Here is a 27,926-nt window from a genome sequence, read left to right as displayed (position 1 = left end):
TGGCTTTATTTTTCAAGCAATAAACCGATTCTCCCCCTGCCCTCGTGAAAGCGAAATGGGCAAGGTGCTCTAGGCCTTTATGGGTTGGTTTGTAGTCAGTAGAAGGGTTCCTCGGCCATTAGTAACAGCAGAGCACAAAACCATCCCCGGCCGCACACCCTCTGCAAAAGCCGTCCCACCGCACACTGCGGCTCCGTTTACACACCTAGCAAAAGAGAGAGAGAAGTCTCCCTTAGAATCCTGAGACAGCTCAGTGCCTGCGCACCCGGCCCGCATGCCTGTCTTCACACCACTTTCTTGTTCCGTACTACTGAGGTCTCAAATCACAGTCAGGCAAGTCATAGATTCAGGGTTTTTATTAGTTTTCCATGTGAGCATTACAATTTATGATACATCATATCTAGTTTTACCTCCAGAATGGATCTAATTTAGTACATCATGGTATTAGTAAAACCAAGCCAGGTAAGTGGGCTAAACCTCCAACTAGTATCTCCAGATCCCTCAGACAAGGCAAGCTAGAATGTCAATCACTTTACAGACATTTAGGTAGTGTTTCCCAAAAACAACCCAGCCCCAAATTAAACTAGGAAGCATATACAATTTAAAGCAGGAAAGGTCGGTTTGGTCCTCCCCCTCCCCCCAGCAGAATTTAACAAACAGCTACAGTTTTGCCTCATTACAGTTTTGGAACCTCAATTAAAAATCCTGGAGTCAGTCGGGATGGAATCTTATGCGGCCAGTGCCCGGGCTCGACAGCACCTCCTTACCGGTAGCCGGGTCCCGGCTGGGTGTAGCCCTGGGGGCCGAAGGGAGGCCGGTTGCGGGCGTAGGGGTTGGGCCCGCTGGGCGGTGGGGTCATGGTGCTGCCGGGCGGGGGGGTGAAGCCGGGCCGCGGCTGGTAGGTGCCCGGCGCCGCCTGGGAGCCGGGGCCGCCGCTGTAGGGAGCCGGCTGGGAGGCCTGCGTGGTGTAGGGCTGCGGGGGGTAGCTGCCCCCCGCGTACTGTGGGGGCTGCTGCGCCGGCAGCTGCTGCGGCTGCCCGGGGAAGGCGGCGGCCGGGGCCGGAGCGGCCGGCTGGCTGTAGGCCGGGAACTGCTGGGCTTGCTGCGAGGGGGGCTGCTGCTGGCTGTAGCCTGCTGGAAAGACAAAGAGGGGGGCGTGTGAGCGGGAGCAGGGAACCGAGGCCGTGAGGAACCGCCTGGCCCCGCTGCTGCGAGCAGATGCGCAGAGAACCCGGAGCCAGATGGCGCTGCCCGGTTCCCTCCTGGTGTCTCGCTGCGGTGGCGAGCGGCAGGGAAAACAGGGCTGAGCAGCTCTCCCCTGACCGACGGGGAGGTTAAGAAAAAGACAAATAGTATTTTATGCCATGCCGCAGGAAAATTAAAATGGCTTCGCTGGCAAATGAGGTAAAGCACAACCTTTTCCCAAACAAAAGCCCAAAACTGAGCTGTCCTGAAAGCAGCGATAGGGTTTAAGGCAAGTCACTGAACCCTCGGCAAAGCCACAACCCTGCTGGGCTGCTCAGGGCTAAACACCAGCGCTGTACAGACCACAATGCTTCAGTGCAAAGCTTCGCTTAAACGCGTCCCAAGCTTGGCTGTCCTGTGTAAAACCAGCTTCCAAAGGGAAGCGACAGAAGTCCTCCTATGAAGACACAGCTACTTGTATTCATGATGAAACACACCTGAGCTGCCTGCAATGAAACCTTTCCAGTGACTGAAGCCCTGTCAGCATTAAGTCTCAGGGGCACCAATTAAGAGCGCGCAGCCCTAAATGGGAAGAGTAAGGATTGAAGAATGCCCTGGAGTAAGTTCTGAAACTCACCTTAGAACTGGACTCAAACTTTACTCCGGAAATAAAACTTTGAAGGGTCCCTTTTTAGTACCACGGGCAAGTAACCACAGTGTTGCCAAGGAGTTCTGCTAGAGGGCGGGGATCCGCACTCTTGGGGAACACAGGTTTGAAAGGAGACAGCACTCAGGGGGAACATCAAAAGAAACAAAATACCCCATGAGTCAAGTCCTTCAAAGGCTGCTGTCAATAGATCCTCCAAAAAAAAAATAGACTGTTTCTGACAGACTGCATTAACTGTGAAGTAAGTTACAAGAAACTAGAGCCCTGTATAAGTTTTGGTAGCGTGTCCTTCTTACTTCAAGATGTTGATTAGAGCTCAGAACTTGCATTGCGCTGTGGCTTTCACAGGAACTTCCCCAGTAAAATAACAGATTAGATTGACAGTAGGGTATGACTAGAAAGCAGATGGACACTCCTTCCTCCTCCCCAAAGTCTAAAGTAAGTCTAAGACCCTTCCACTTCCAACAGGCTTGTTCTTTCTTCTGAAACTAGACTGTCTTCTAATTAGAAAAATGTGTGGGAGAATCTGCAGAGAAGATACCGTTCAGAGACCCAAACCAAGCAGCTCTCGCACAGTGCACAGGAACAAGGGCCGAGGCACGAACCTTCAAGCTCCAAATTTTCAAGGGTTCTTATCCAAGATAAACATGAAATATCTTCAGAAGCTCTGTAAGTGTCCTCATCTACATCAAAACTGACCCGCTCGCACTGTATATACTGCGCACACATACGCAAAAGCCATCCAGGCTCTATTCCCAGTCACTTAATGGTACGGGCGTCTTTTGTTTAGCTTGAGGAAGACTGTTTAAAAGAAGGAATGATAAATGCTTTGTATCATTTTCTAGAAGTATGAAGCCATATGCAGTCTGTTATGGAATCTGCTGTTACAGGTTCATCCCTGGACTTCAGCTGGATTATGATTGCTAGCATATACTACACACTACTGGATGCCAGCTGCTTCTAAAGAAAGTACCTGGAAGTTCTGAGGCCAGGTTTATTTGGGGTACAAGCAAAAGCCAGCTTTTTCTATCTGACTGCACATAAACCACTGGTGCACTAAAATGTCCTTTGGCTAAAAGTCTGCTGGCACTTTTACTTCAGGCATCGGCAAAATCAACAGCTACAAAACCTATCAACTTGGAAGTTTCTCTGAAGTCACAGTATTTACTCTAGCAAAGGGTATACAAATGGCAACTGTCATCAGTGTTGACATCACTAAACTTTGTACACGGAGATCATTCTAGATACAAGAAGTAGGGGCCAGGTTCATATCCCTCTGGTCTTTTAAGGAAGCTACATTGGGGTGGTTTTTTAGTCACTCACTAGAATCCCAAGACTGCAGAAGTTAATCCTGAAGATTGCACATAGGTCAGGCAATGCATTTTGCCTGCCCTTCTAGCAATGCATTCTGCTGCTTGATAACGAGTCACTTTTGGTCACAAAGAGGAATGAGATACCAGAACTATGTATTAAGGATAGAGACAGCTCCAGTGTCCTCTTCCTGGCCATTTTTGCATCGTGCTGGTTCCCCTCTCAGACCCACAGACACTGGGGCTGCTCAGCACCCCAACCTGCCCCAAAGGGTCGGGAACCGAAGCTGATAGGGTCAGGCACTGAAGAGGAGGTTCTACAGCTGAATCGCCGTTTGAGAGCTGCTTACCTGGGTACTGCATACCGTACTGCTGCTGAGGCTGAGCCTGCGGCTGCTGGGCAGGATAACCAGGCTGTTGATACTGCTGATACATCTGACCTATGGATTAAAAACTTATTTAGTCGAAGCCCAGTACCCTAGCTTGGTGTAAATACACACTGAACAACATCCTAACAGTTTCAAATCACAAAAACAAACCCTCTCACAACATGTAAAACCAAATGAAATCAATCCACAGGTGTTCCCTTCAGAACCACACTGTTCTGAAGACCACATGATGTTTAATTCCAACAGCTAATTGGGCACGTGGGGCTTACTACCACTCCATGTTTTCAGAGGATGCTAGAAGCCACGTGCCTTAATTAGTGCTACTCTGGTGGGTAACAGAGCAGGAATCTTTAAACAACTTTAGAAATGCTCCAAAACTTAAGACTGTAAATTCAAGTACTTCAAAAGTTAAACGTTCAGGTCATCTGTTTACACTACTAGGGTTTTAAGGCCATTTCTGCATCAAAGTACTGTAAGCAGAGTGGTACAGTATTTACTTGGACCACACTGCCCAGATAACTCATCCATCTCTTAGTATCTCATTTGCTATAAGACAAGTTTTCTTAAGAGACCCAGGGGCATACACCCAAAAGCAAAACCACACCCATACGTTCTTAAGCTTGGGTACTCCGAGTCAAAGCTACCTTTTCCCGACTTCACTGCTTGCAATTTCTGGGCAAGAAGAGACAGGGTATTTGTTTAGACTTAACCTGTGGGCCCTGTTTAGGCTTTATGCTTCTGCTGTTTTTCAATTTAGTAATGGGCAGAGTCAAAGAACCAAGACAATTATCTGCCAAAGCTAGAGTTCAGCTGACCTGGAGGAGACACAGAAACTGTGCCATTACAAGGTGTTACTGTACTGCTATTCATTCTAGGAGGATCAGCAGGCTGTATAGAAATACGGTAAGCGCTGTCTTCTGACTTGTACAAGACAAAAGCAACTTGGCTGTGCTCCAAGTGCCCTGGACGGCTGTGCTCACCACTTCAACAGAGCTCCCCATTTCTTCCTTTTCTCTGCAGGACTTGCAGCTGAAAGCCATCAGTATTCTGGATTCACACTAAGGGATTCAGAGTGTTTATATGGCTACAGCCCCCTCAAAGTTTTGTTTGGTATGCAAACTCTTGTGGGATGAGAAGAGCACTACACACAAGGCTTGAAGAGAATTTAAGCCCGTTAGCTTGATAATTAAAAATTAGAAACTCAGAAAGCGTGCTTTTTCTTTCTTAAGCTCAGTTGTTAGAGGAAGTTCTGGCGGAACAACTAGGAGGCTGCCTTTCTCAGATGAACTGCTTACAGGCTAACGCAGAGACCACACTGGCACCTGCTGGAGATGCTACCTAAAGTCATATGAAAGAAGGAGCATGGAGTTTTTCCAAAGCTTCCTGAGAAGGCTCGCTGTCTTCACCAAGATTGAAGTGTTAGTGAGAAGCAGAGAGGTGTTCCAGTGCAGTTCAAGAAAACATTCTTAATTTACAGCCATAAATGCAGTCAGGGGTCCTGAGACACACAGCTGCCCTCAGATTCTCTCTGAAAACAAGTGAGCTACAGCATCAGCATCTGTTTTTGCACTTGGTGCTTAATGCAAGGATCTGCCAGCATTTTCCATTGTTCCTGTGCACTGAAACAGCCATTTTAGCTTGATTCAGAAGAAAGGCCAAATAGGTACATAGTCACACGACATTCTTTTCCCAAGAAGATCATGAAGTGCTTGGCTGAACGAACTTTTACACCTCTTTTAGCAAAGATGGAAAAGGTGTCCACATCTGTACCTAACTGGGTGTGTTCAGTGCTGGATACAGCAGTAGGAAAGCACGGGCACGCCATGAGAGACAGCGCTACACTGAAATGTCTTTGCTGTATTGATCTAATCCAAACCAGCAAACGCTTAAAACACCCAGTAGAGGCAAGCCATTCGGTAGTACCTCTGCACAGAGATGATGTGACTTGCTGTTCATAAATAATGATACCTAATAAATTATAACCATCATAACATCACGTATTGGCAAAGAATGATATTAAAGAATAACTCCTGATATATCAAAATGATTGACATGTGATTGGCATGACCATTTTACTTATATCCTCAAAATCCTAGAAAGGGGCATGGGGGGGAAGCGCAGCTTGGGGTGTTTTGTTTGGCTTTTTAGGAAGTGAATTAGTATTTCAAAACTAGTTTCTAACACAACATGCTGTGTGCCAGCAGTGCCACTTGTGCAAGCCAATCCTGTTGGAAACCTAACCGTAAAAATGTATCCAAAGTTCTGTCTGAGCCACAGCTGCACGAGTGCAGGAAGGGAGAACGGGACAGGACGACACAGGTCCCCAAATTAACACTGGACTGAGGTGCTATCAAAGTACGGAAAGCTACTCCAGGTTTCAAAGGATATCTTTTATCTATTTATCTTCTGGATAAAAACCAACTTAGTTTATGAAAAAACAAATTCAGAAGCTGGCAATCACATGCTTGTTACTCAGCTTTGGTGAGGGCCTGCTATTTGCACAACAGGCAGCATAAGGACTCCCACTGGTGCTTCTGATGAACAAAACTCACTAATGATTCTGTTCTCTTCCCAGTAACCGAACCGGCCTATTTTAGCCACAGAACGCAGAAAATACAATCACTACTGACACATTTCAGCAGCAGTAATAAAAACTGCATAAACTACAGACCAAAGCCTTTACACTTCCCACTGTTGTACATCCACATGCAAAAAAAAAGGGCTTGGGGAAGGGTACAGCGCAGTTCAGTGGGTTAAAAAAAAAATCCACCCCATGCTATCCTTTCCTTGACCCAAGTTTAGAAAAATCATTACACCTACTCCAGCACAGGATCCTAGACTACTTCTTTCCTAAATAACATGAGTTTTGCTGAAACAGTATTCTTCCCTTCCTTGGTGTTAGCAGCCATTCAGGATTGCAGCCGACCGCTGCTAGTGCTTTCAAGTGTTTTGCTTTTTTGTTTTGGTTCGAGTTTTGACATCAACACTTAAAACCTCATGTCTTACTGTGTTAAAGCAAAAGGCTAAAGTCACAAGTTCACTAGCTGAGAGTTGGGGTTTATTTTTAATATTAAGTTTTCTAGCTGCTAACAGAAGACCTGAAGCATTTGTTTTCCAGAAGTAACTTCCACACTCAAACACCAAACACTTACTATGTACTTAAGCTACTAGGATATCTCTTGTTGTCTTATTTATATCACTTGACTAATTCAGAGAAGCAAGCAGGAAAAAAAAAAAAAAAAAAAGAGCAGAAAGCAGCAAAGCAAGTGCTTTATAAGCTCCATTACAACCAACAGCATTCGCACCTGCTTGAAATAACTAACTACATGCTGCTCAAATACCCTGCCCAGTCAAAATGGTACGGATGCCCTTGAGGCAAGAAATTCTTCCCTGTGAGGGCAGTGAGGCCCTGGCACAGGCTGCCCAGAGAAGCTGTGACTGCTCCCTCCCTGGCAGTGCTCAAGGCCAGGCTGGATGGGGCTTTGGGCAACCTGAGCTAGTGGCAGGGGGTTGGCGCTAGATGGGCTTCAAGGTCCCTTCGAACCCAAAGCATTCTGTGGTTCTAAGGTATTCCAAGTGATTGTGGATACTGTCGTCACGCTCAACAATGCCTCTCACATGCATCTCAGCATTACATCTATACAGAAAGCAGCAGAGGGTTGTACCTCATCTCTACACTAACACAGACACAACTTTGTGTTGTTCTTCATACAGAGGTAGCAAGTCATTGCAGACAGTTTCTTCCAGACCTACACAGGTGCAAATGCTCAGTGCTCTTAGAAAGGATCAATAGGAAAATGATGCCCAAACATGCAAACCTCTGAATAGGTTTATTTTTAGAAGTCAAATAACATAGAAGGGCACAGTACGAAGGAATATGAGTAGCAGGTGAGGCTCCCAAGGGTTACATGGGAAAACTACAATGCACACAAGATAGATAGGTTTCATCTGACTAGCTCAGAGCCATACAAAGCAAAGAAGATACACAATAATGGCTCTGTTTTTCAGAAAGAAGTGATGAGTACAGAACACTTTTTAATTCATAGCAGACAAGCCAACCAACTGTAAGTGAAAGCTTGACACAACACACAGGGTATATTATATGAACTAAGGCTTTCAGAGAGCTTTAAAGTGTAGCGTGTACAAATCTGCCTTGCAGTAAAATGAGCAGGGATGCAAGCAGAAAACAGTACCATGAAAATCTTCCTCACATTACATGCCCTACCCTTTTCGTAAAGCTACTGCTCCACCTGCCGTTTCTGTATTGAACAGCATGTGAGGAAAAAGGTTTTCCTGCCTAGTGGCACAGATGGACTTTTGCAGTTGGGTGTGGGCTTTGGGGCTGCTAACTGCAGGTCTTTGCTGCTCAGATGTCTTAAAGCTAGTAGAAAGACATGCAGCTTACCTTCCACCTGTCCAGTCTGTGGCTGCGTTCCGGGGTACTGTGGCTGCTGCGCCTGAACACCAGGGGGGTGGGCTGCAGAAGAGGAGGAAGCAATGCTGTCTGGTGTTCCTGATCTCTCTTCTGCAGGGGCACTTGGTGGTCCTAGGGAAGCAAACCCCAAAATACAGTATGTGAAAAAACATTTTGAATTAAAAAAAAAAGTAATCTAATACAAGACCATTCCCTTGCAAATTTTTGATTTTTCTAGTTTTCCACAGATTTTTATCCTAGTGTCACTCCACAGCTAAAATTAAATATATTTGCACCTGTAAACGCACATTTGAAAATATGTTTGGGGGAATTTTCCACCTGTCTCTAGATCAAATCTCATACTTCCAAGGAACTTGACCCATCTGTACGATAAAACCCTGCATGACGTGTTTTTCACAGCTTGAAGCATTAACCTTGCATATGGACACTCAAGACCTGCTACATCTGGATAGACTGGAAGCCTACATACCTATCCTTTCTCTCCTGGAGCAGAGGTGACAGGCTGCATGAAACTGTTCAAATGCACTAAGAGTTTTACTGTGGCCTCCATGGGCCCAGGCAACAAAGTGTTTTACCAACAGTCATACGGCACATGAACAGAAACCTCCAAGGAACGTACTAAATCCCCACAACCAGACAGGATGTGTCAGGCTTTAGTCTAAAACCAATTGCTTTAATAATTCTGAAAGCATTCCAGCTAGCACCCAAAGCAAGCATGGAAACAGATAATTTGGACAGAAGTTCTCAAATGTGCACGTGAACAGGTATAGCACCCTGCAACTGAATGAAAAATACTTTGTTAGGATCAAGGGAGCTTAAACTTGGGTCTTACCAGCGCTTAGCTACATGAGACACTACTTTCAAATACATGCTTAATGTTAGGCACAAATACTAGGACTGCTGCAAATCCACTTCCAATTTTAAGGAAGTTGTATTTATACAGTATAACTATAGATCCAACAAGCCCTTAGTTGTGTTTTCATGTAACACTCATTAGGGAAAAACAAATCAAATCTGCCTATTTCTCAGTTTATGGTTTTATTCATAACTGCAGGATGAGAGCTTTCAAAATGGGATTTCTTCTATCCTGCTTAAGCAGTCCTCCATGGAGTTCTCTACACATTGAAAGTATGGTCAATCACAGAAAGTGAGGAGTTGAAAGGGACCTCGAAAGATCATCTAGTCCAACCCCCTGCCAGAGCAGCATCACGTAGACTACATCACACAGGAATGCATCCAGGCGGGGTTTGACTGTCTCCAGAGAAGGAGACTCCGCAACCTCTCTGGGCTGCCTGTGCCAGTGCTCCATCACCCTCACAGTGAAAAAGTTCCTCCTTATATATTCTACTCTTACCATTTCACTGTTCAGAAGTAGCCCTCTCAAGTTTTGAGTACCATCAAACCTTTGTTTTGTGAAACAACAATGCTGTGACAATACCCAAAGTGTGCCACAGAGAAAGAGATGACTCAAAACAGGCCTGATCCATGGACCAGTACCCAAATATGAAGAGAACTGCTCTGCCTGTGGGTACAACTTCACGCAGTACAGATCTATTTCTATCACTCTACCTTTTTGCCAAGGCAGCTATGTGCTGTAGAAACAAGCTCGAGTTGCTATGAGTTTGCCCACCTGTATCATTCATTACTTCACACACAATATAAAATCTAACTTGCTCTCATAGCAAATCTTGTTGGCTAGCATCAGTTTTATTTTCAGGATTTAGTGTTATATCAAGCCTTGCCTTAACCCACATGGATTCTGTGCAAAAATCTCTGCTCTATATTCCACATTGCACTCCCTATTAGATTCTATGCTGCTTTTATAACTTCAGGTTCCCTGTGCGGAGCGCACTTGGTTCTCTATAAGCAGCTTTTATGTTTAATATTCTGCTACTAGGTGGGGCAATAGCCTCACAGCTTTTCAAAAATAAACATAATTCAGACAAGTAGTTTATACCCTTCTGTTAAAAGCAAAAATGTTTATACTGTTTACTTTTGAAATTAAACAGGGAAAAAGTGAGGTCATACAAAACATTCTGACTGACCTGAACAGCAGAAGCACAAGCCAAGAACAGAAGTTGAGCTGCAAGATCAAAGCCTAAGGCAGAACATCGGATACTGTTTTGCTATCACTAGCAGATACCTATTAAGTTACTATATGCAACAGCTTTAAGTCAGTCAAATAAAAGAAAAATTAAGCCTTTCTCTACTCCAAGGTAGGAGTGCTCATGCTAAAAGCAACAGCAACATTTTATATACAAAAGTTAACAAACATAGTTGCAACACCTTAATGTGTCAAGCATTAGAATTCTAAGAAGAAAAAGTTTATACAGAACACAGCTTAACGCAGCCAAAATACAAATGCTTTGTTACAAATCAAGATTTGAGTCATCAATTGTGAACAGGTTTTGCTTTCCTTTCTCAAGATGTACTCTTACCTGACACCTGATCATCTGTCAAGCCAAATGCTGACATGACATTCTTGCTGATTTCATCCTGGTTCTTTAAGGGATCAAATGCAGACATGCTTGCTGCTATAACTTGAGTGGATGGTTTAACATTAGAGTCAGCTGCAGCAGCCTTTTCTTCCCTACCATCTACAGCATCTACAAAACAAAACATCCAGTTACTAAATCTCGAGAGCTGAAATACTGTGGGGTTTTTGCACATTTTAACTGTTGAAATGCCTGAAGTAGGGCAATAGTGATGAATCAGTGATGTACCCGAAACTCTGATGAATCACAAAGCTTAGGTTTCATTGCTTACTTAAGGTACTGATACTCCCCGTTGTCAGTGTACCATGAATGTATCAGGGTGTTAAATTCAAAGGTACAAGGCTCTTGCTTCAAACAAATTGTTCTAGTATAACCTGCCTACAGAGAATTCAAAACTAAGAAAACTTACATGATAGAACAAAACAAACTGCAGTTGATAAAATACTATGATAAAGTGGAACCTATCCCCTTCTCCCTGAATTCCTCTGACAGGTGAAGTTCATCTCTTTGCAATTACACAGGTAACACTGAATCACTCAGAAACCCCTTACCTACTAGAGTGCTACACTTCCTCTTAAACAAATGCAGACAGGGTTTAGATTTGCTACGTTTATTTACACTCTAAGATCATCAACCTAACCGCCTTCCAAATGGAATCCATGGTATTCCACTGAGATTAGCAATTGCTCATATTGTAGGAACAGGGGCTGAGATTTTTTTTTTTAAAAAAAAAAACAAACCATTAAAAAAACTCTAAAGTGTAAAATACAAAAGCAGTATGTCCTAAAAGTTCTTGGTTCACTGTTTTACTCCGAACATGGTATATTCTGTGATTTTGTGTCAGTATTTTCTACATCTGGATTACCCAAAACCTGTAGTTAAGCACACAGAGGTATTGTTTTTACAGTATAACAGTCCTAAGCTAGGAAATCAATGCCTCAAAAACTGGTAGAAAGACTCCCTTGCCTGTTTTGCCCTCCCCCAATAATCCTTTTCCACCCCTAACTGTCCCCTTGTGTACCCTGAGACAGCTCTGATGCTGGTCCGAGCTCAAAATGTGTGGATTCAATTTCCTAACCTGGCAAAAAAAGTGGATATATAATTTTTGCTGAACTAACTTTATACTATTTCAGTGAATCAAACTTGCTTAGCAACATGACAAGATAAGCACCAGAGCTAGCCCAAAGTAAGCAGTGGGAGCAAGAACTCTTCAGCAACAAATCCAGCTCAAAGCCCTCTCAAAAGGTTGCTGTAACAAGTGTTAGTTGCAGCATTTTTCATACATTGCAACAAAAACTCAGGTTTTGAAGATTTATTCCTAAAGTAACGTAGTGCTTTACTACAGATAATTTGAATAAAAATTGTGCCTCAAAATAAGCATTAAAAATTAAGTCCTCAACCATCAAGCAACAATTAAGAATGATCACAACCAGTCTTCAAGCCTTCACTTTCACTTTGTTAAACAGCACACAACAGTTTGCCAAGCTGCCTACCACTTTCAGGCAGGTTAGTGGAGAGCCCCGGTTCAGGTGGCGGCTCTAAACAGTCCAGCAAACGATTGACTTTGTTGCGAAGTTCTATCAGCTCTCGACGTAGGTATTTCACCTGATTAGATTCTAGGGGTCTTGGCTGTCCATTCACTGCAAAACAGGAATTAGGTACATTTAAGACTGCAGAAACTTTTTGACATCGAGTTTAACATTGCAGAAAAAAATTTCCCAACTTATACTTGCTTGTAGGATCATCCTCCTCTGCTGATTTTAAAGTGACAAAGTTTAGTCAACACACTGAACTCTCCAGCTTACTGTTGCTTTAACAATACTCGGTTCAGCTAAATCCACAGTACCAGAACTGCAGTAGAGCCGGCAGCAAGTTTCAGCACTGTTTACTCATTTCCACAGGTATTCCCTGAACAATGCCAAGTATCATACTTGGTTGTGGAAAGCTTTAGAAAGCACCTTTAGACCTAGTAGCATACACCACACATGAATAAGGTCAATGTTCAGGTTAAAGGCCATGTACTATTCCTTGGAACTATATGCTAATCTATCAACATTCGCTTCAAAATAAAGAACTATTTTATACAAAAGCCACAGGATAAATGTTGAAACCTGTTCAACTTGAAGCAATTCATGTTAGTTTTTAGCAGTGTACTAGTAACCTACTAGAGAATCATTTTAAATTTCACACACACATGAGGAAAACCCCACAAATGCTAATGAGTGAAAAGTAGCATGGGAAATGACATTAAGAAAAATAAAAAACCACTGACCACAAATATATGTATGCCTAATATTTGAAGCAAACCTACAAAAGGAAATATTTAAGTTTCCTAAGTTCAGATGTCACATGGAGATAATAGATATCATGTATTAATCCAGTACAACTTACAGATTTCATTCCTGAGGTGACAAAGAGAAAAGTTTGTAGTACCTTTCAGTGAAGCCCAGTGTCTGCATTTTAATGAACATTACTAAAAAAATCTTCTATACTTACCAAACAATGTCAACTTGAGTATCCTACTGCACTGAATTGCAAAGGAAAGATCTGAGCTATCAAAAATCGTTATGAGATCTCCATCTGAAAAGAACACAAAAAGGTTGCATTAAAGGCAAAGCCTATTAACTATCGAACTTCGAGGTAGGACAGAAGCGTTCATTATTTTAGTGAGAGAGTCAGTGTGCAGGGAACTTATACACAGAATGCAAGGCAGAGCCTTCTGACATTAACCCTTTGAAAGTTCCATATGGGTTATCATTCTTTTATGTTTACATACAGGATGAAACATTAGAGCTATGAGTTCACAAAGTCCAACACCAGAAAGTTTGATGCTGCCAGTGAAACTTACATGCCTGCTCCAAGTGGCTCCAAAACTGTGCTGTTCATGAGCAGACAGGAGTGTCAAGACAGGTGGCACAAGCCAATCCCAATTTGATTTAAAAAAACACAAGCCAAGACAGCACATTAACAAGGGAAAGTTTAAAGAGATTAGAACACTTCCTCAGGTTATACTCAAGAACACTGAGGTGCAAGACCAATAATTAAGGCCCCACGTAAATCAAAGTGAATAGTAAAAATATCTATCAGCCTTAGCACCCAAATAGGAATGAAGGCATGAAGATGTCAAAATTGTTAGAAGAAAACTCTCTCAAACCAGGAATTTGACATGAAGTCTCAACTCTTGGCCGCTGGAACTCCCATCCCGATGCACACTAATGAATTTCCACGTATGAGGAGTGTACGGGACATTTATTCTTAAGGTGCAAAGGGCCACGCATGAAGCACTGAACACCCTTAACCTTCTTAATACCCAGCAGAGAGAGCAAGTTCCCATTAACTCTGGTGTCTCACAATCTTTAACCTGAGTTAAACCCCATTAGCATCTTTTATCTGTGATTTTGTTGAGTAAGCAAGCAAGACTATTCTCTTTGGCAGGATGGATTTTCTGCTGTTTTAACATACTCAACAGATTACTAATAGATTAAATGAGCACAAATTAGGCAGTGCAAAGGAGAGTGGGAAAATGTTATTGGGACGCGTACTGGCAGAGGGAAAGAGGAGGGATAGCTGGAACCCCTCTTTCCAGAACAGCTTAATGAACTGGGAATTCATATGAGACACCACCTACTGAAACTCCACATTCAGAAGCAATAGCATTAGACAAATGACACAGCTTGGAACAAAGGCAACACCAAGCTACCAATGTTCCTCCCTAAAATGTTGCTCCTCCTACTCAACTGTACAAGGCAGCTCTCTGGACACAGAAACATGCTTTTACTGCCTAAAAAAAATCTGAGCTATTCCTTGTACATTGGTGACAAAGTTCCAAATGTATAAAAGTTAGGGATAAAATTTTCAAGTAAATTAATGCTTCAATAGAAACAGTCATAAAACACAAGATGGCAAGTCCAAAAAACGTAACATTAGCATTTGAAGAGCTGTATATTCTCATTTTGTCATAGCTGACTACAAGTAGCACCTTGACAACAGAAGTAGTACATACCTTAGTACAGTACCATTAATAATGACTAACAATGCCTATCAGTCTTAAAGAAGTTGCTTTCTAACAAAATAAACCCGAAATCTTACAAATACTAACAAACTAAAGACACATAAAATAAATCTTGAGTTCTCCTGAAAGAAATACTGCTGCCTCCCAAGTTGTTTTTTTTTTTTTTGTATCATATGTCTGGTTTGCACTTTCACAACCTAAAAAAACATTGTTTGAGATCAGTCAGTCATGGAGTCACTGAGTAGAGACTGGAAAGTCTCCAAGAACAGAGGCTCCGAAATCACACTAAGCAACCTGCTCCGGTGACACACTGCCCTCCTGGCCGAAACTCATGCTCAACCTCCAAAACTGCAGTTTATGACTGCTGCCATCTGGTGTTACCAAAACCAGTTTAGAGTCAACAGCTTTTGCAACTCTCATTCCATTAGCTGCAGGCTGCTGTTAGCTCTGACCTCAGCCCCCTCTTAGGACAGTGAACAAGCCCAGGTCCCTCAAAAGCTCCCTGTAGGCCCCCTGTCCCAGGCCCCTCACCATGCTCACCATGTCCTGCTGAACCCTCTTCAGTAACAGCATCTGTCTTGTTAGGGATCATAATGGCAGAGCCCAAACACGTACATATCTTTATGAAAGTAAAACAGTCATTTATCTTTGGCAGTAAAGTGGGAATGAGTGGGTGGGTGTGTACAGTGTCCCTTCAACACAAACACTTCCTCCAACTTTTCAGTATCTTTCCCTAAAACATATTTTCTTCTATTCCATATTTTCATGGTAGCACAATAAATAATTTCTTCTCTTGCCAATACACATACAACACTGGCAGACCATCTTATGATGAATTTCTGTCGTACCAGTCAATACTCAGATTCACTGCTTGAACAAAGGCACACACCCTAACCAGCTGATCCTGCATACCCAAATGAAAACATATATTAATACATACAGTTTACATGGATTAACCTTACTAACAGAATCCAGATCATTCCAACTCGTTCTCCCTCACCTGTTGCAACATTTATGTTGAAGGCATTAAAAATAATGATTAAAACTTCTATTTTAAATTGTTAGGAGAAAAAAAGGCTGAAAAGCACCAAACACAGAATCTTGTTAGATGCACAAAGTCAGTTCTATGACTCCCATTGACAGCCTTCAAGCTATTACTCAAGTACAGCATATGCTGAGATTCATAAAGTATATGCCCAGTCATATGGAAGTCTGACAATTTAAGTATGTTATACTTATCAAACAAACATTTCAATTTAAGGAATGTCAATGAAGCTTAATTCCTGTCATGATATAGATAGGAACATACAACATTAAATATTTTCCAGTGAAAAGTGAAACACTATTTTCTCTATAAATCTTGTTACTTCAAGAATTTACCTTTCTCTTTTTTACAGAGAACATAGCTTTTACTCTCTACAAATTCCTACATACCCTAAATATTCCCTGCTACACCAATTATAACTTTTTTTCTTTACACTAAAGACTGAAGTGACTCCCTTAACTTACCAATGACCTGGTAAGCATTTGAACATTAATTTCACATCACCATGATGCATTGCAATTTTTATGACATTAGAAACTGCAAGTTATGTTTAAGATATTAGAAATTTGCCTCATTATCCTTGACCCTGCCAGCTATGCTTCCTTATGTACCAGCTTTATCTACCTTTACATTTATCTTTTTTCCCTGTAAAAAAACCCAAACAAAACCACAAAACAAAACCAAATATCCCCAAACCACCACCAAACCCAGTTTTCCTTCACTTTGTTAAATTTACCAAAGAGACAGGGACATTACTAACTAGTACACCACCTTGATTACATGTGATATGAGTTAATGACTCATTACTGCTCTGACACAAAGACATCAACTTCTATTACGAAATAATAAAGAACAAGAACGAGAAGGCCCATTAGGCACACTACTTTTAAATCCACGCTTAACTTCTATTATTGATTCCATAGGGGCTTTAGCATATGTAACTCAGTAACACCCTGTACTTCAGATGTAATTCAAGATGCAATTCTACAATTCGGTTCATATCAATTCACTGCTGGCTGTCTTCATTGGGTTATTTGGGGGGTTTCCACAGATACTGGAATTTATTACAAATTCAAGAACCTTAAGCAGGACACAGAAATTATTTCACATCTAGCAGAGCAATTTCCTTAGTTCTAAAGTTTGAAAGATGCCCAGCTTGAGTATAAAGCCTCACTCCACAAGGCAATCAATAATCAAACAGAATCCTCTGTCCCCTGATAATAAAAGTATCACATAACCTAAATATAGCTTATGAATATGCTTCTGGCTATTCTAGTTCACAAATCCAGACATAAAAGGACTGGGTTATACTTTCCTGCCTAATTATGCATATAACTGAAAAAAAACAATGTGTGTTACATTCAAGGATCATCACAGTTCAATGATGATACAAAGCCACAGTATTTGGCAGAAATTTTAAGCAGAAAATCCTATATCCAAGCATGAAGATCACTGGCCTCACATGTTACAGCAACAAGAAACAAAGCCAGGAGGCACAGATGAAGCACTCTGCTGAACACTCAAGTGTCTACACATGAATTCTGACAGTACCCAGATGCAGGTTGCAGGAGGAGTGGAAATCCTTACAGCAACCTAAGAAATCTCCTCTAACAGATGACGACAAACACACTTCCAGGTGAGGAGGAATACATAAACCAAAAATGGTTAAGATTGTATATACTCCAGTGCTTCTAACAACTGAAATAGATTTAAAGAAGAATCTTAGCTTAGCAGAAAAAAAGTCAGGGATACCATGGCTCCCATAATTATCAAAAGAAAGCTTAGTTCTGTTCACATTTTCCTTCATCACTTGCAACTTCCTCTGACATTAACAACATTTAAATGTTCTTGGTTGGGATGATCAGTTAGGACAACATAAACACGTCACAGATTAGTAGCAGTACATTCTGAGACAAAGAAGGCTGAAATTAAAAACAGGAGGTCTCCAGGCTGTGAAAGACATCAAAAGAATGAAACCATAATTACAGTCTCCCTCATACACCATTATCATAATCTTCAAAAAAAAAAAAGACGATATAGAAGCATACACCAAAAAAACAGAGAACTGTAATTAAAAAGCAGGTAAGAATTCAAAAAAAGAGACTTCAAGCTTTAACCTAATGAAAAGCATCCATCATTTTCCTTTCACCTTTCTCATTCCAGAAAGAAAAATCAAACTGATTACGTGACAAGAGTAAAAACAAAGCCACTCCCAGGGATCGAGACACAAAATATTAGCCTTTCCCTGCATATCAATTTTTATGAGCAGCATCTCTCAAAAGTTTCGTGAGCCAGAAAAAACTGTTTCAGGGTCATTGAAAGTGAGATTTGATTGCCTATATGTATGAACAAAAGTGGTTTGACATTTTAGGTACCACAGCCAGCTAGTGCCATTATGAAAAATGGACCTGAACGCTTCAGTAATGTAGGTCTTTTACTGTGCACCAGCATAATTATCAGTCTGATCTGACCAAGAGACTCTGGATTTTATCACTTCATTCTGAGTTTCATGTTATGAATACCACCCCTCTGTCTCAAAATAAATAACATATCCATGACCCCATCAAAGAGGAAAAAGCCTCCAAACCACAACTCTCTATGCATCTCAAACAAGATCCTTTTCATTCCATGGAAAGCCTTTTTTCTTGTTTCTTTAGCACAAATGGTTGAGACTTTCTTTGAAGCAACCAATATCCAACAGACTCAAACTCTCACACAGGAGAAAGATTACTTTAAATACGTACTTCAGATTAAAAGTTTCTTCCAATCTGTACTGATGAACGAACGCATCAAGATTTACAACTACATATATCAAGTTCTGAAAGTCTTATAAGCACTTCTGTTAAGTCATACATGTTTATTCACTTCTGACTTTCAAAACCCCTTTATCACTGAAAACACACCAAAAAAAAAAGGTTTAATGAGTGGCCAGAAAAGAAACTTGCTTCCCACAACAGCAAAAAAGAGAGAAGAGAGATAGTTGATATATCAGAAAAAACCAGAGAAAATACTGTTAGGACAGCACAACCACAAAAAAATACAGCTTTTATCGTCTGATTCAAAGGATTACATGAGATATCACTTGCATTTGCCAATGAATTTGGAAAATTTTGAAGAGGTTAATTCAGAGTTTCTGTTCACAGGTAAGTCATGTCACAGCAGCAGCAGCAATTTTAAACTTCAACTGTAGTGATTAAACCTTACCTTCGTCTTTATATTTTATTGTGACTTCATCATTGCTAAGAAGTTTTCCTCTAAAAACTCTTTGCATCATTAGCACCAATTCATCATAGGTAATATCTTCATTATGAATAGGAATTCTCCTAATATCTTCCCCAAGCTGAGCTTTGATGATCAGCTTCCCACTTAAGTCCAGCTGCCCGTTCATGGTGGATTCTTTATCTCCTGCAGACCTGTTAATAACAAAACATTAAAAGCATTTTAGAAAACTACACTGCTGGTTACTTAAATGTATCTGACAACATTTCTGAAGTTTTCTGTCTTTGGAAAGCACTACTGTTAGGAAGGTCTCCAGAGAACCCCTCTCAGACACATTCTATGATGCCCTAATTTCTCAAACAGTAAAATATGTTAACTGAGTTCATGGGCAAAGAACAACTCTAAGATACAACGCTTCAAACTTAGTTATTGCAGTTTCTAGCACTCAGAATTTAAAGGTAAGTATTTTTCAAAAGTCAGCTTTTAAACATGTGAGATATTTCAAAATGGGTGGGTTGGGTTTTTTTAGCAACATATCACCTATCACGGAAAAAAAAAGCTATGAAGGACCTAGTATTCCTTAGGATTTGCTTTTGGGATACATGTATACATCTCAGGGCAAGTGAAATCGCAGCAAAAGTTGTCAGCCTTACATTATGCTGGTTACATCACCTTATTTTCATATTTTTTTTATTTAACTCAAGACTGACAGAACAAAACATCTTATTTCAAAAGTTACAGAAGGTAAGGTGGCTTTACTAAGGGGATCAAGTTGAATCATGCATTATTTCATGACCAAATAAATGAAGTGCTAAACACTGTTTTTATTACATGCATGATCAGAACACACGGAGGGTTCCTCTCCAGAAAGGAAGATTTTTTTTCCCCTTTGTTAAAATTTTGTCCAAGATTTTTTAGCTACTCATTAGACCCAAAGTCACTTTTTTTTTATGCAGTGCACATGGTCAGAACAGTTGATTACTTTCAGTGCTTTAACAGAGGTGGGCAACCACTCCAACTTAAAAAGAACAATAAAGCCATCTTGTATCCAAGCTGAACACAGCATATACTTCAGTTTTATCTTTGACATTTTGTATAAGACAATATCAAAATTATGAGCTTGCATAACGCATCTCAAAAAAAGTCTTATATTTAAAAGAAAAACAAACTACAGAGAAATTACTGAGCAGAGGAATGAAAATAAAAATTATCTAGACAGCTGGTCAAATGTCCCATTCTTTCTTCACTGTTTTGGAAAGGATCTGGAATGAGGAGCAATTAAAGAACCAGTTATCTTAACATCTGAAGTACAAATACTGGAGGTACTAAAAGTAGGCAGCCCTACACAGCAAAACTGGTACTTCCAAAGCTACAGGCAGACAGGCTCGCTGTTTGTTCTGTTGTGCAGAAAAATGACTCTTGGTAGAGGTACAGAGGCATTTCTCCCTTACCTTTAGGGATGTTCTAGCACAGTACTTTATAAGAAAACTGAATTCTGCTTTGGTCAGTCAATTTTTAAAGTACTGCACTGAAAATGCCTTCCTTCCTACCAGAGAGACAGACACGCAACTAAAGCCTTTAATATCACAGAATCACAAGGTTGGAAGAGACCTTTGAAGATCATCAAGTCCAAATACATCATACCTTGATGCACTTAAATAGTATTTTTTAACTTGACTGCTTCAATAGCAATGTTTTGCATTTAAAAAATGTACGATCCTATCTGTAGGCTGTAATTCAACTTCTGGGAGGTTTTTTGTAATTAATGTAAAGAAAACATTGCATGCAGATACCTTCATTTAGCCCAATGACATTAAAAAAAAACCAAAACAAGCCACTACTGAACAAAACTCATTCTCCTAATCAGACATAACAGGAGGTAGGTGGATACAGTCTAATCACAGAGAAAAGGGACCTGCTATTAACACAGCCAGACTGCTGTGACACTATGATGAACAGCTGAAATTCATATCATTAATGTCTGCATTACCTGTGTTTTGCAACATAGGAGTCCTGACTGCCAGCACATCAACTAAGTCTAATTAATACTGAAGTTGGTTGCAAAAGCACAGGGTTTTGCAGTTGATGGTTTGGTTATGTGCTTGTTTTTTGCTTTTTAATTTAATTTAAAGCATTAAAAAAATAAAATATCACCGCCGCAGGTTTTCTTTTACCTTCCCTCCAAAACCATGTATTTATCATTACCTTGTCTGTCTTACTGATGCTGGATTATTGGACAGATTTCCCACCTCACTTCAGGACAGAGTCAGGATAAGCCGCCATGCACGATCGGTCCCAAAAAACAGGAAGCTGCATCAAAACAAAACAAAAACCAATAAATATTTCTTTATAATCACACTTCCTTAGAATTCTGTGCAGGTTTTGTCTGGAATAGAGTTATTTTTCTTCATAGCAGCTAGTGTGGAAATACGGTTTGGATCTGTGCTGAAAGCAGCCTTGATAATACAGATAATGGTCTCTGCTGCTTCTTACCCCACCCATGAGGAAGCTGGGTATGCACAAGGAGTTGGGAGGGGACACAGCCAGGACAGCTGACCCAAACCAACCAAAGGGATAATCCATACCATATGATGTCATGCTCGGCATGTAAAGCTCAGGGAAGGCGGGAAACATTTGGAGTGATAGTGTTTGTATTCCCATGTAATTTTTATGTGTGATGGAGCCCTGCTTTCCTGGAGATGGCTGAACACCTGCCTGCCCACAGGAGGTGCTGGATGAATTCCTGGCTCTGCTTTGCTTGCACACACGGCTTTCACTGTACCTGTTAAACTTCCTTTATCTCAGCCCACAAGCTTTACCAGTTTCACTCTTCCGATTCTCTCCCCCATCCCACTGGGACAGCGGGCTGAGCAAGTGGCTTTGGGGTGCTTAGTTGCTGGCTGGGGTTAAACCACAACTTCACAACAATCTTCCACTTTAAAAATATCTTAAATAAACCCAGCTAAAATAAGTCACTGTTTAATCCAGAAAGTAATGCCCACTTTTGGGTATTGCAGACTTTGAAGTTTACCTAAAACAGATCTTGAACAAGAATCTTCATTTCATAATATAAGTTTATCTCTTTCTAAATTTTCTAACTGCAGGTAGGAATTCCTAACAGTTACATGGTCCTTAAAATCCCACATTAAGTGAAAGAAAATAAGCTTTGACTGATTTAGGGGTACAAAAGCCTATAACTCTATTTCTAAGCTTAAGACCGACACCTCTGTGGCATTAAGTAGGATGTCCTCAAGGACAGACTGCACAGCATTAAGACAGAATACCAAGAGGAGAGAATGCCATAACCCACAGGAAAAGCCACCAAAATGGAAAAAAAGGAAATGCTGCCAGAAACATACAACCTCACAAAAATACAATCTACCCTCAATTTACCTTAAAATTGTGCTTTTCCTGTTGGAAAGCCTCTGTGATGAACTGTGTGACGTTTTACGCAGCCCACTTTTTTATCACACAAGCGCCTAATTTCCAAAGCCACAACACAATGAATTAGCATACAGACCAGTCCCATGTAGAACACAACTGGGCTCCTCCCTCCCACCCGGGAGGTGTACCCTGGTCAGGACTCCTTGTCTCTCTCTTGCACACACAGTTAATCTCAAACATCCATGATCTGATTTCTAGATGATTTGCTGCTAACCAGGAGAGGCAAAAAAAAAAGTAGATTCCTCTCATCCACATGAAATTGGGCTTCCTAGCTCTCCTCTTTTACCTCAGCTGGAAGTACACTGGAATGGACAGGCACAAGCTGTGCTGGACAGAGGCAGAAAGCAGATCCCAGAGAATGGACAAAGCCCTCTTCTGGGTCTCACAGGCTGGTCGCTGCCTCCCTCATCCTGGGTGGGACAAGTTCACCTTTGAAAAGGGCTGTATACTCAATCCTGACAACTCTTCTGATTCTTCACTCACATTTTATTACATGAGTAACACATGAAGATGTTGCCCCTTTCGCTCCACTCTTGCTCCAGGTAAAGTTACTGCAGTGGACAAACATGCTACAGGTAAGCCATCCAAGAATGGTTTAACTTAGAGAACTCATTTAGCTAGCACCTCATGTTGTTTACACTTTAGACCTGGGCACTGTATTTGATTCTTTAGCATTATAATGCAAGATACTTTAGGAATTACAGATAAGGTTTGATTGTCACTGTTGTCAGTTTTGTTCACACATATTTTGGTGGACAGACCTGAGTTGCTGTGGCATTTCAACAGATTGAATGCACTGTTTGTATTTTTGTGCAAGGAAATCAGCTACTGTAATGTACTTAGACAACTGTAATGTCTTATTTACCAACATTACCCACAGAAAGCTGCTATGTGTCTATCAACATTTTCAAAAAGTAACAGGAAAGCACTTAAACATACTTTTTTTTTTTCTGTTCAACTGTCCTCCATTCTACTTGGAAATGTCCAGGCTTTAGAAGACAGATTCTAAACACTGCAACTGCTCACAAATGTTACAGAAAACTCCGTGGAATATTCTAATTATCAAATTGCACAGCATTCAAGCTTTTCTTCCCTCATGGTGACATAACCGAATGGACTATTCCATTGATCCCCTGAGAGAGTGTTTCTGAGAAGGCATACAGAACACACACTAATGAGCTTTTAACAGAACCAATCACGCTGTCTACTTTCTTGAAGGATGGAGGGGAGGACACAACACAAAACTTGAACCAAAGACGACAATCATGTCTTCCTGTTTAAGAAAGACTATTTTTCACAAGAATCAAACTGACGTGTTTCTAACCTTCCTGGTGTACCACACACTTCTTAGAGTTACTGACTTTTTCTTCCCCTCTTGACTCACTTTCTATTCACGTCACGCACCAATCTACCCAGTGCATCTGGGGAGTGACTCTACAATTTAAGCCAGTAACTTCAAGACCCCTTCTAAAGCTGTGATGTCAGAACCACGTTAGATTTCACTACCCTTTCTGGACTGCGACAGAGCAAAACAGCCTTGCCTAAGCCAGGGCACTCCTGCTCCACTTTGGAATAAGAGATAAGAAAGAACAGGATGAAGCATAGAGAAACAGGGCCAAGCTGCACCATCACCCAAACCCCCACCGAGAGAGCGGTAAGTTTTCCCAAGATAGCTCAGGGGTGAGCAGAAAGAGCTCTTTTCGGGTTTCTCCAGTTCTGAACAGAGGCAGGCCCGACCCAACGGGGAGCATAAACCACAGCCATTCCCTCCGAGAAACGAGGAGTCCGCAGCTCCCCCGGCTCCCAAGGGGAAAGAGGCTCGGTGAGCAAGGGAACACCCTGCTTGCGGAGGGAAGGGAGGCCTCTTGCTAGCCCTCACTCCCTGGTTCCCCAGGCCGAGGAGCGGTTTCGGCCTCCCTCCGGCGCGGCGGGGGGACGCAAGGGGTCTCCCAGCCTCTTCACCAGGGGCCGCGTCGCCCCTGGAACCGGGGACAGGCGGGGGCCTCACCCCCAGCCCGTTACCGCCCCTCCCGCCGCCTTCCCACACGCGGCAACGACCCCCGCCCGGGTAACGGCTCGGGGAAGGGGAGGCTGAAAACCCGCTCTCTTACTCTGGCTTCTCCGTGGTCCCGCCGGTGGAGGCCCCCTGCCCCGTCCGAGCCCGGGTACGGCCGCTGCCACCGGTACGTGGCAGGGGAAAGAAGGGGCTGGAGCGACGCCTGCCACTGCCGGGCCTGCGCGAGCCGCCCGCATGCGCACTCCGGCCACCAGCCCGACCAGCGCCGCAGCGCGCGTGCTCCGCCGAAAGCCCCATCGCCCTTCCCCGCGCCGCCGCGTCAGCTGGCGGGGGGCGCGCGCGCCCGCACGCACGGGCCCGCCCGCGCGCTGGCGGGGGCGCGGCAGCGCGGGCCGCGGCCGTTGGTGGGTGACAGGGCGGGCGTGGCGCCGCGGCGGCAGCCCCCAGTCTCCCTTTAGCCCCCAGTCTCCCCCTTTTCCCCCGTCTCCCCTTTTCCCCCCTTTCCCCTCCGCCGTCCCCCCTTCCCCCTCTTCCTCCCCCGTCCGCCCCCCTCCCGCCACACACGCACCCCCGTAGGGGAGGTTTTTACCCGGCGGTTACCGGCTATCCCGGCTTCGGGGCAAAACCTCTCAAGCCCCTGTCCCGCAACGCAAGAGCCGGTCACCCGGATGAGGGGAACCCCCGGGGACAGGGTGACGCCCCTTCTCCCGGGCCGCAGGTGGCGCGCCCAGCTGCAGCCGAAGCCTGGGGGCCGAAGCGACGGTGAATGATGGCTCAGAGGAAGATCACCGTACCGTAGCACCTGCCTTGTTCCGCAGTGCCGGCGTTGGCGGGCACCTTTGCAGGCCGGCGGTGCCGGGGTGAGAAATCAGACGTACGGTTCCGCCGTGCCTGTGAGGCGTAGCCAGCCTCGCACGGCCGGTGTGGCCTCCACCAGGCATGACCCAGGCAAGACTCACCGTGCGGATGTCTGTGACTGTCCCCGCACCATCCTGCCCTGTGTTCTGAGCTGCGAGAGAAAAACACGAACCTGGCTGCTTTCCTGAGGTTTCTCTACTGAGGATACAAGAAGGGGCTGCTAAGGGTGTCTCTTGCACAGCTGCTGGAACTAGGCCGTCCATCACTCTAGGATGCTGGAGGATTCTGCTGCCTTCATTTCTGTGCGAAGCAGTACATGTGACAGAAGTACTATGCAGACCTAGCTAAAATGCAAGCCTAGATAGTTATCTCCTGGAGTTTAATATGCCTCTGAAAAGACACCTTTTTCTTACGTGCCTTGAAAAGCAAGGCTCCCGGATGGCACTTTCTGTGGCAACAAGGAAAAAAAAAGTCATAGGAACTTGGGGGTTTTTTGTATTATTTGCCTTTCCTTAGATCTTTGCCTCTGCTCCGAGAAGTGTAATCAGAAGTGCAACTGGTAATAAGCAGGTGTTATTCACACTGAAGTGGAGGTGAAAAAAAACTGAATATGATACATGTTTTTTTCATTCTGAATATCTGAGGAGGAAGGGCACTGATTCAGGAGGTTTCTTTGATAACTATTAGGAAAGACTTAGAAATAATTTGGCCATTCTCAGTGTGCCCCCACTCCCCCCTCCCTTCCCCATCTCTTTCCTTTGAAAAATTTAAGAAAGAGATCTAGAAAATAGAACTTTTCCATCCATTGCACTCTCTGCAATGAGTACTTCATACCTTTGTACTGATGATTCAATCTTTCTCAAATCCATTTCTTTATCAAAGCCATGTTTCCAGAGTGTTAACAAAGAGAAACTTCATGATCCTTAAAGGCCAGATATCACAAAGAATACCAAAGTTCACTGCGTTATTAAGATTAATATATTCCAGGTGTAGATAAGAGCTGAACTACAATTGTAACAATTAAGCATTCAACCTGAAAAAGTTTTTTTGCTTTGTTCCATTTTTAAAATTAAGATGCCCTGGATGAAAAACCCCTAAAATGTAGAAATCTACAGGTGTTGTTTTACGCTGAAAAAGTTTTATGTAAGGTGAGACATAATCAGTATTGGCTATCACAGCATTTTATTAATATCTGAAATACTTAGATACAGGATGTTCAATTAGTAAAAAGTTAACACTTTCCCAGTTCAATACTTCAGAATTGTCTTGGAGTTTTTTGCTTGGATTTTTTTTTTTTTTTAATAGTATGGAGGCATATTTATTGGGGTGTTTCGGGGTTTTTTTAAAGATTTTTTTCAAAATTAAATGGGATGTGCTTTAGGGAATATTTTTGTTTGTGGGGAAAAACTTCAAAGACCAGAAAATACTATCAGTCTTTTAATGATCCACCCTTACAGTGTCTAGCTGCATTTTACAACACAATCAAATACCACCCTAAACCACACTATAAAACACTATTCAGTAAAGTTGAAGGTATTGACAAGGGTAGGTGATATCTATTTTATTTACAAATAAAAAAACCCATGCCCATACAGACAAACTTCCTGACCCCCAAAAATTAGTATGAATGACATTTCCTAGACAACTTTTAATGTTATGGGGCTGTGTGCATATAGGGCTTCTCTGCCATTTCTGAATCAGTGGTGATGAACTAATATGACTGCTCGTTTTGGAGCCTTATCAGTGCTAGAGAGCGCTTATTTTGTGCTTCATAGAGGGAGCGTGGATTTCTAACACGTGGAGAGCTTTGCAGGACCACTGCAACAGTTCTGTGAAGATGTCCAGGAAGTCTCACGTACGATGCCCAGTGTATTCAGAGATGCTATCCCTAAATGTCCAGCTATCACATTGAATCGTGCCCCTGACCTTATTTCAAGCAGCTCGGAAGACACGCCGCATTCATTTTAAGAACAAATGAAAGCAGGAGGCAAATCTGACCACACTTCCTTACAACCAGTGGTGGCAAAGCGTACAAATGTATTTGTTCAGAGAACAGAATAAAGAAATAATGTTTTTACAATTTGCCTGCATAAATTGTAAGGGTTTTTTCTGTCAGCCTGTTTTCTCACACGGGAGAGAATTGGATGAGTCAGTGTAACTACTCCCATTTGTTAGACAAGAACCCAGTACAGGGGGCTGTACAGCTTTGTCTCAGAGTCACATGGTGGGAGAGCTGCTTCAACGCCTCACTTCAACATCCAGAAACTCCACTCCTCTGTCCCTTTGACATTGATTTAAACCTTTTCATGCTAAGTATTCTTAATAGAAGGTGGATGGAGAATTGGGAGGGTTTATATTTACTTTTAGACAGTGTAGAAACTAAGCTCTTAATGCAGAGGTCAAGGGGCACTTTTTCAAAGTTCCCCATAAAGGCAAAGGACAGAGAGACAGAGAGAAGGGTAAAGCCCAAAGTCAGTTCAGAGCAGGATGCTAGGTGAAGCACTCCAGCTCCTACTGTGGCAACACCCACCTGCCTGCAAAAGAGAAGGTGCTTCATGTCACAGGCATGGGGGTGGCTTGAATAGGATCCATGATGCATATACATATAAAGAATTTCTTTCCTAGCCTGTTTCTTAAAGCATCTAACTTGGGGTTTTTTTTCCATTTTCTTATATGAAAATGGAGTATTTTTTCTGTGCACCATTTATAGTAAAGAAGATTTAGCTGGGAAATTTAGAAGACCATTCTAAGGTACAGATTGTCTTAGAATCACAGAATGCTTTGAGTTGGAAGGGACCTCAAAGTTCATCTAGTCCCAACCCCCCTGCCATGGATAGGCACACCCTCCGC

At 42.5% G+C, this 27,926-nt stretch overlaps 1 protein-coding gene across 3 annotated transcripts; it reads right to left on the bottom strand.

Annotated features, from left to right (window-relative positions):
* Positions 1–341: 341 nt before the first annotated feature.
* On the bottom strand, positions 342–24,421 carry TFG (trafficking from ER to golgi regulator). 3 transcript variants are annotated; one of them, XM_084278883.1, is made up of 9 exons: positions 24,313–24,421; positions 20,963–21,067; positions 18,743–18,951; positions 12,978–13,061; positions 11,975–12,121; positions 10,425–10,592; positions 7,957–8,097; positions 3,513–3,602; positions 342–1,134 (listed from the first exon to the last, which is right to left on the bottom strand). In XM_084278883.1, the coding sequence occupies exons 3-9, from the start codon at positions 18,924–18,926 to the stop codon at positions 764–766; spliced, it is 1,185 nt and encodes a 394-aa protein (XP_084135009.1). In that variant the 5' UTR covers positions 18,927–18,951; positions 20,963–21,067; positions 24,313–24,421; the 3' UTR covers positions 342–763. The 3 variants fall into 3 exon arrangements, with proteins under 3 accessions (XP_084135009.1, XP_084135010.1, XP_084135011.1); XM_084278884.1 differs by having other exon boundaries at positions 342–1,131; XM_084278885.1 differs by lacking the exon at positions 3,513–3,602.
* Positions 24,422–27,926: the final 3,505 nt, after the last annotated feature.

The sequence above is a fragment of the Gallinula chloropus genome (genome assembly GCF_964237585.1).
Source record: "Gallinula chloropus genome assembly, chromosome: 1".
NCBI classification, from domain to species: Eukaryota; Metazoa; Chordata; class Aves; order Gruiformes; family Rallidae; genus Gallinula; species Gallinula chloropus.
This window is presented reverse-complemented; position numbering and strand designations above follow the sequence as displayed.

What these genes read in the sequence shown, in the direction of transcription:
- TFG (XM_084278883.1), bottom strand. Translation starts at nt 18,926, where the DNA reads ATGAACGGGCAGCTGGACTTAAGTGGGAAGCTGATCATCAAAGCTCAG. An exon ending in ACTCAAGTTGACATTGTTTG is followed by an intron (nt 12,122 to 12,977) that starts GTAAGTATAGAA and finishes CCTGTTTTGCAG; the next exon opens with TGAATGGACAGCCAAGACCC. An exon ending in CACTAACCTGCCTGAAAGTG is followed by an intron (nt 10,593 to 11,974) that starts GTAGGCAGCTTG and finishes TTTGTTTTGTAG; the next exon opens with ATGCTGTAGATGGTAGGGAA.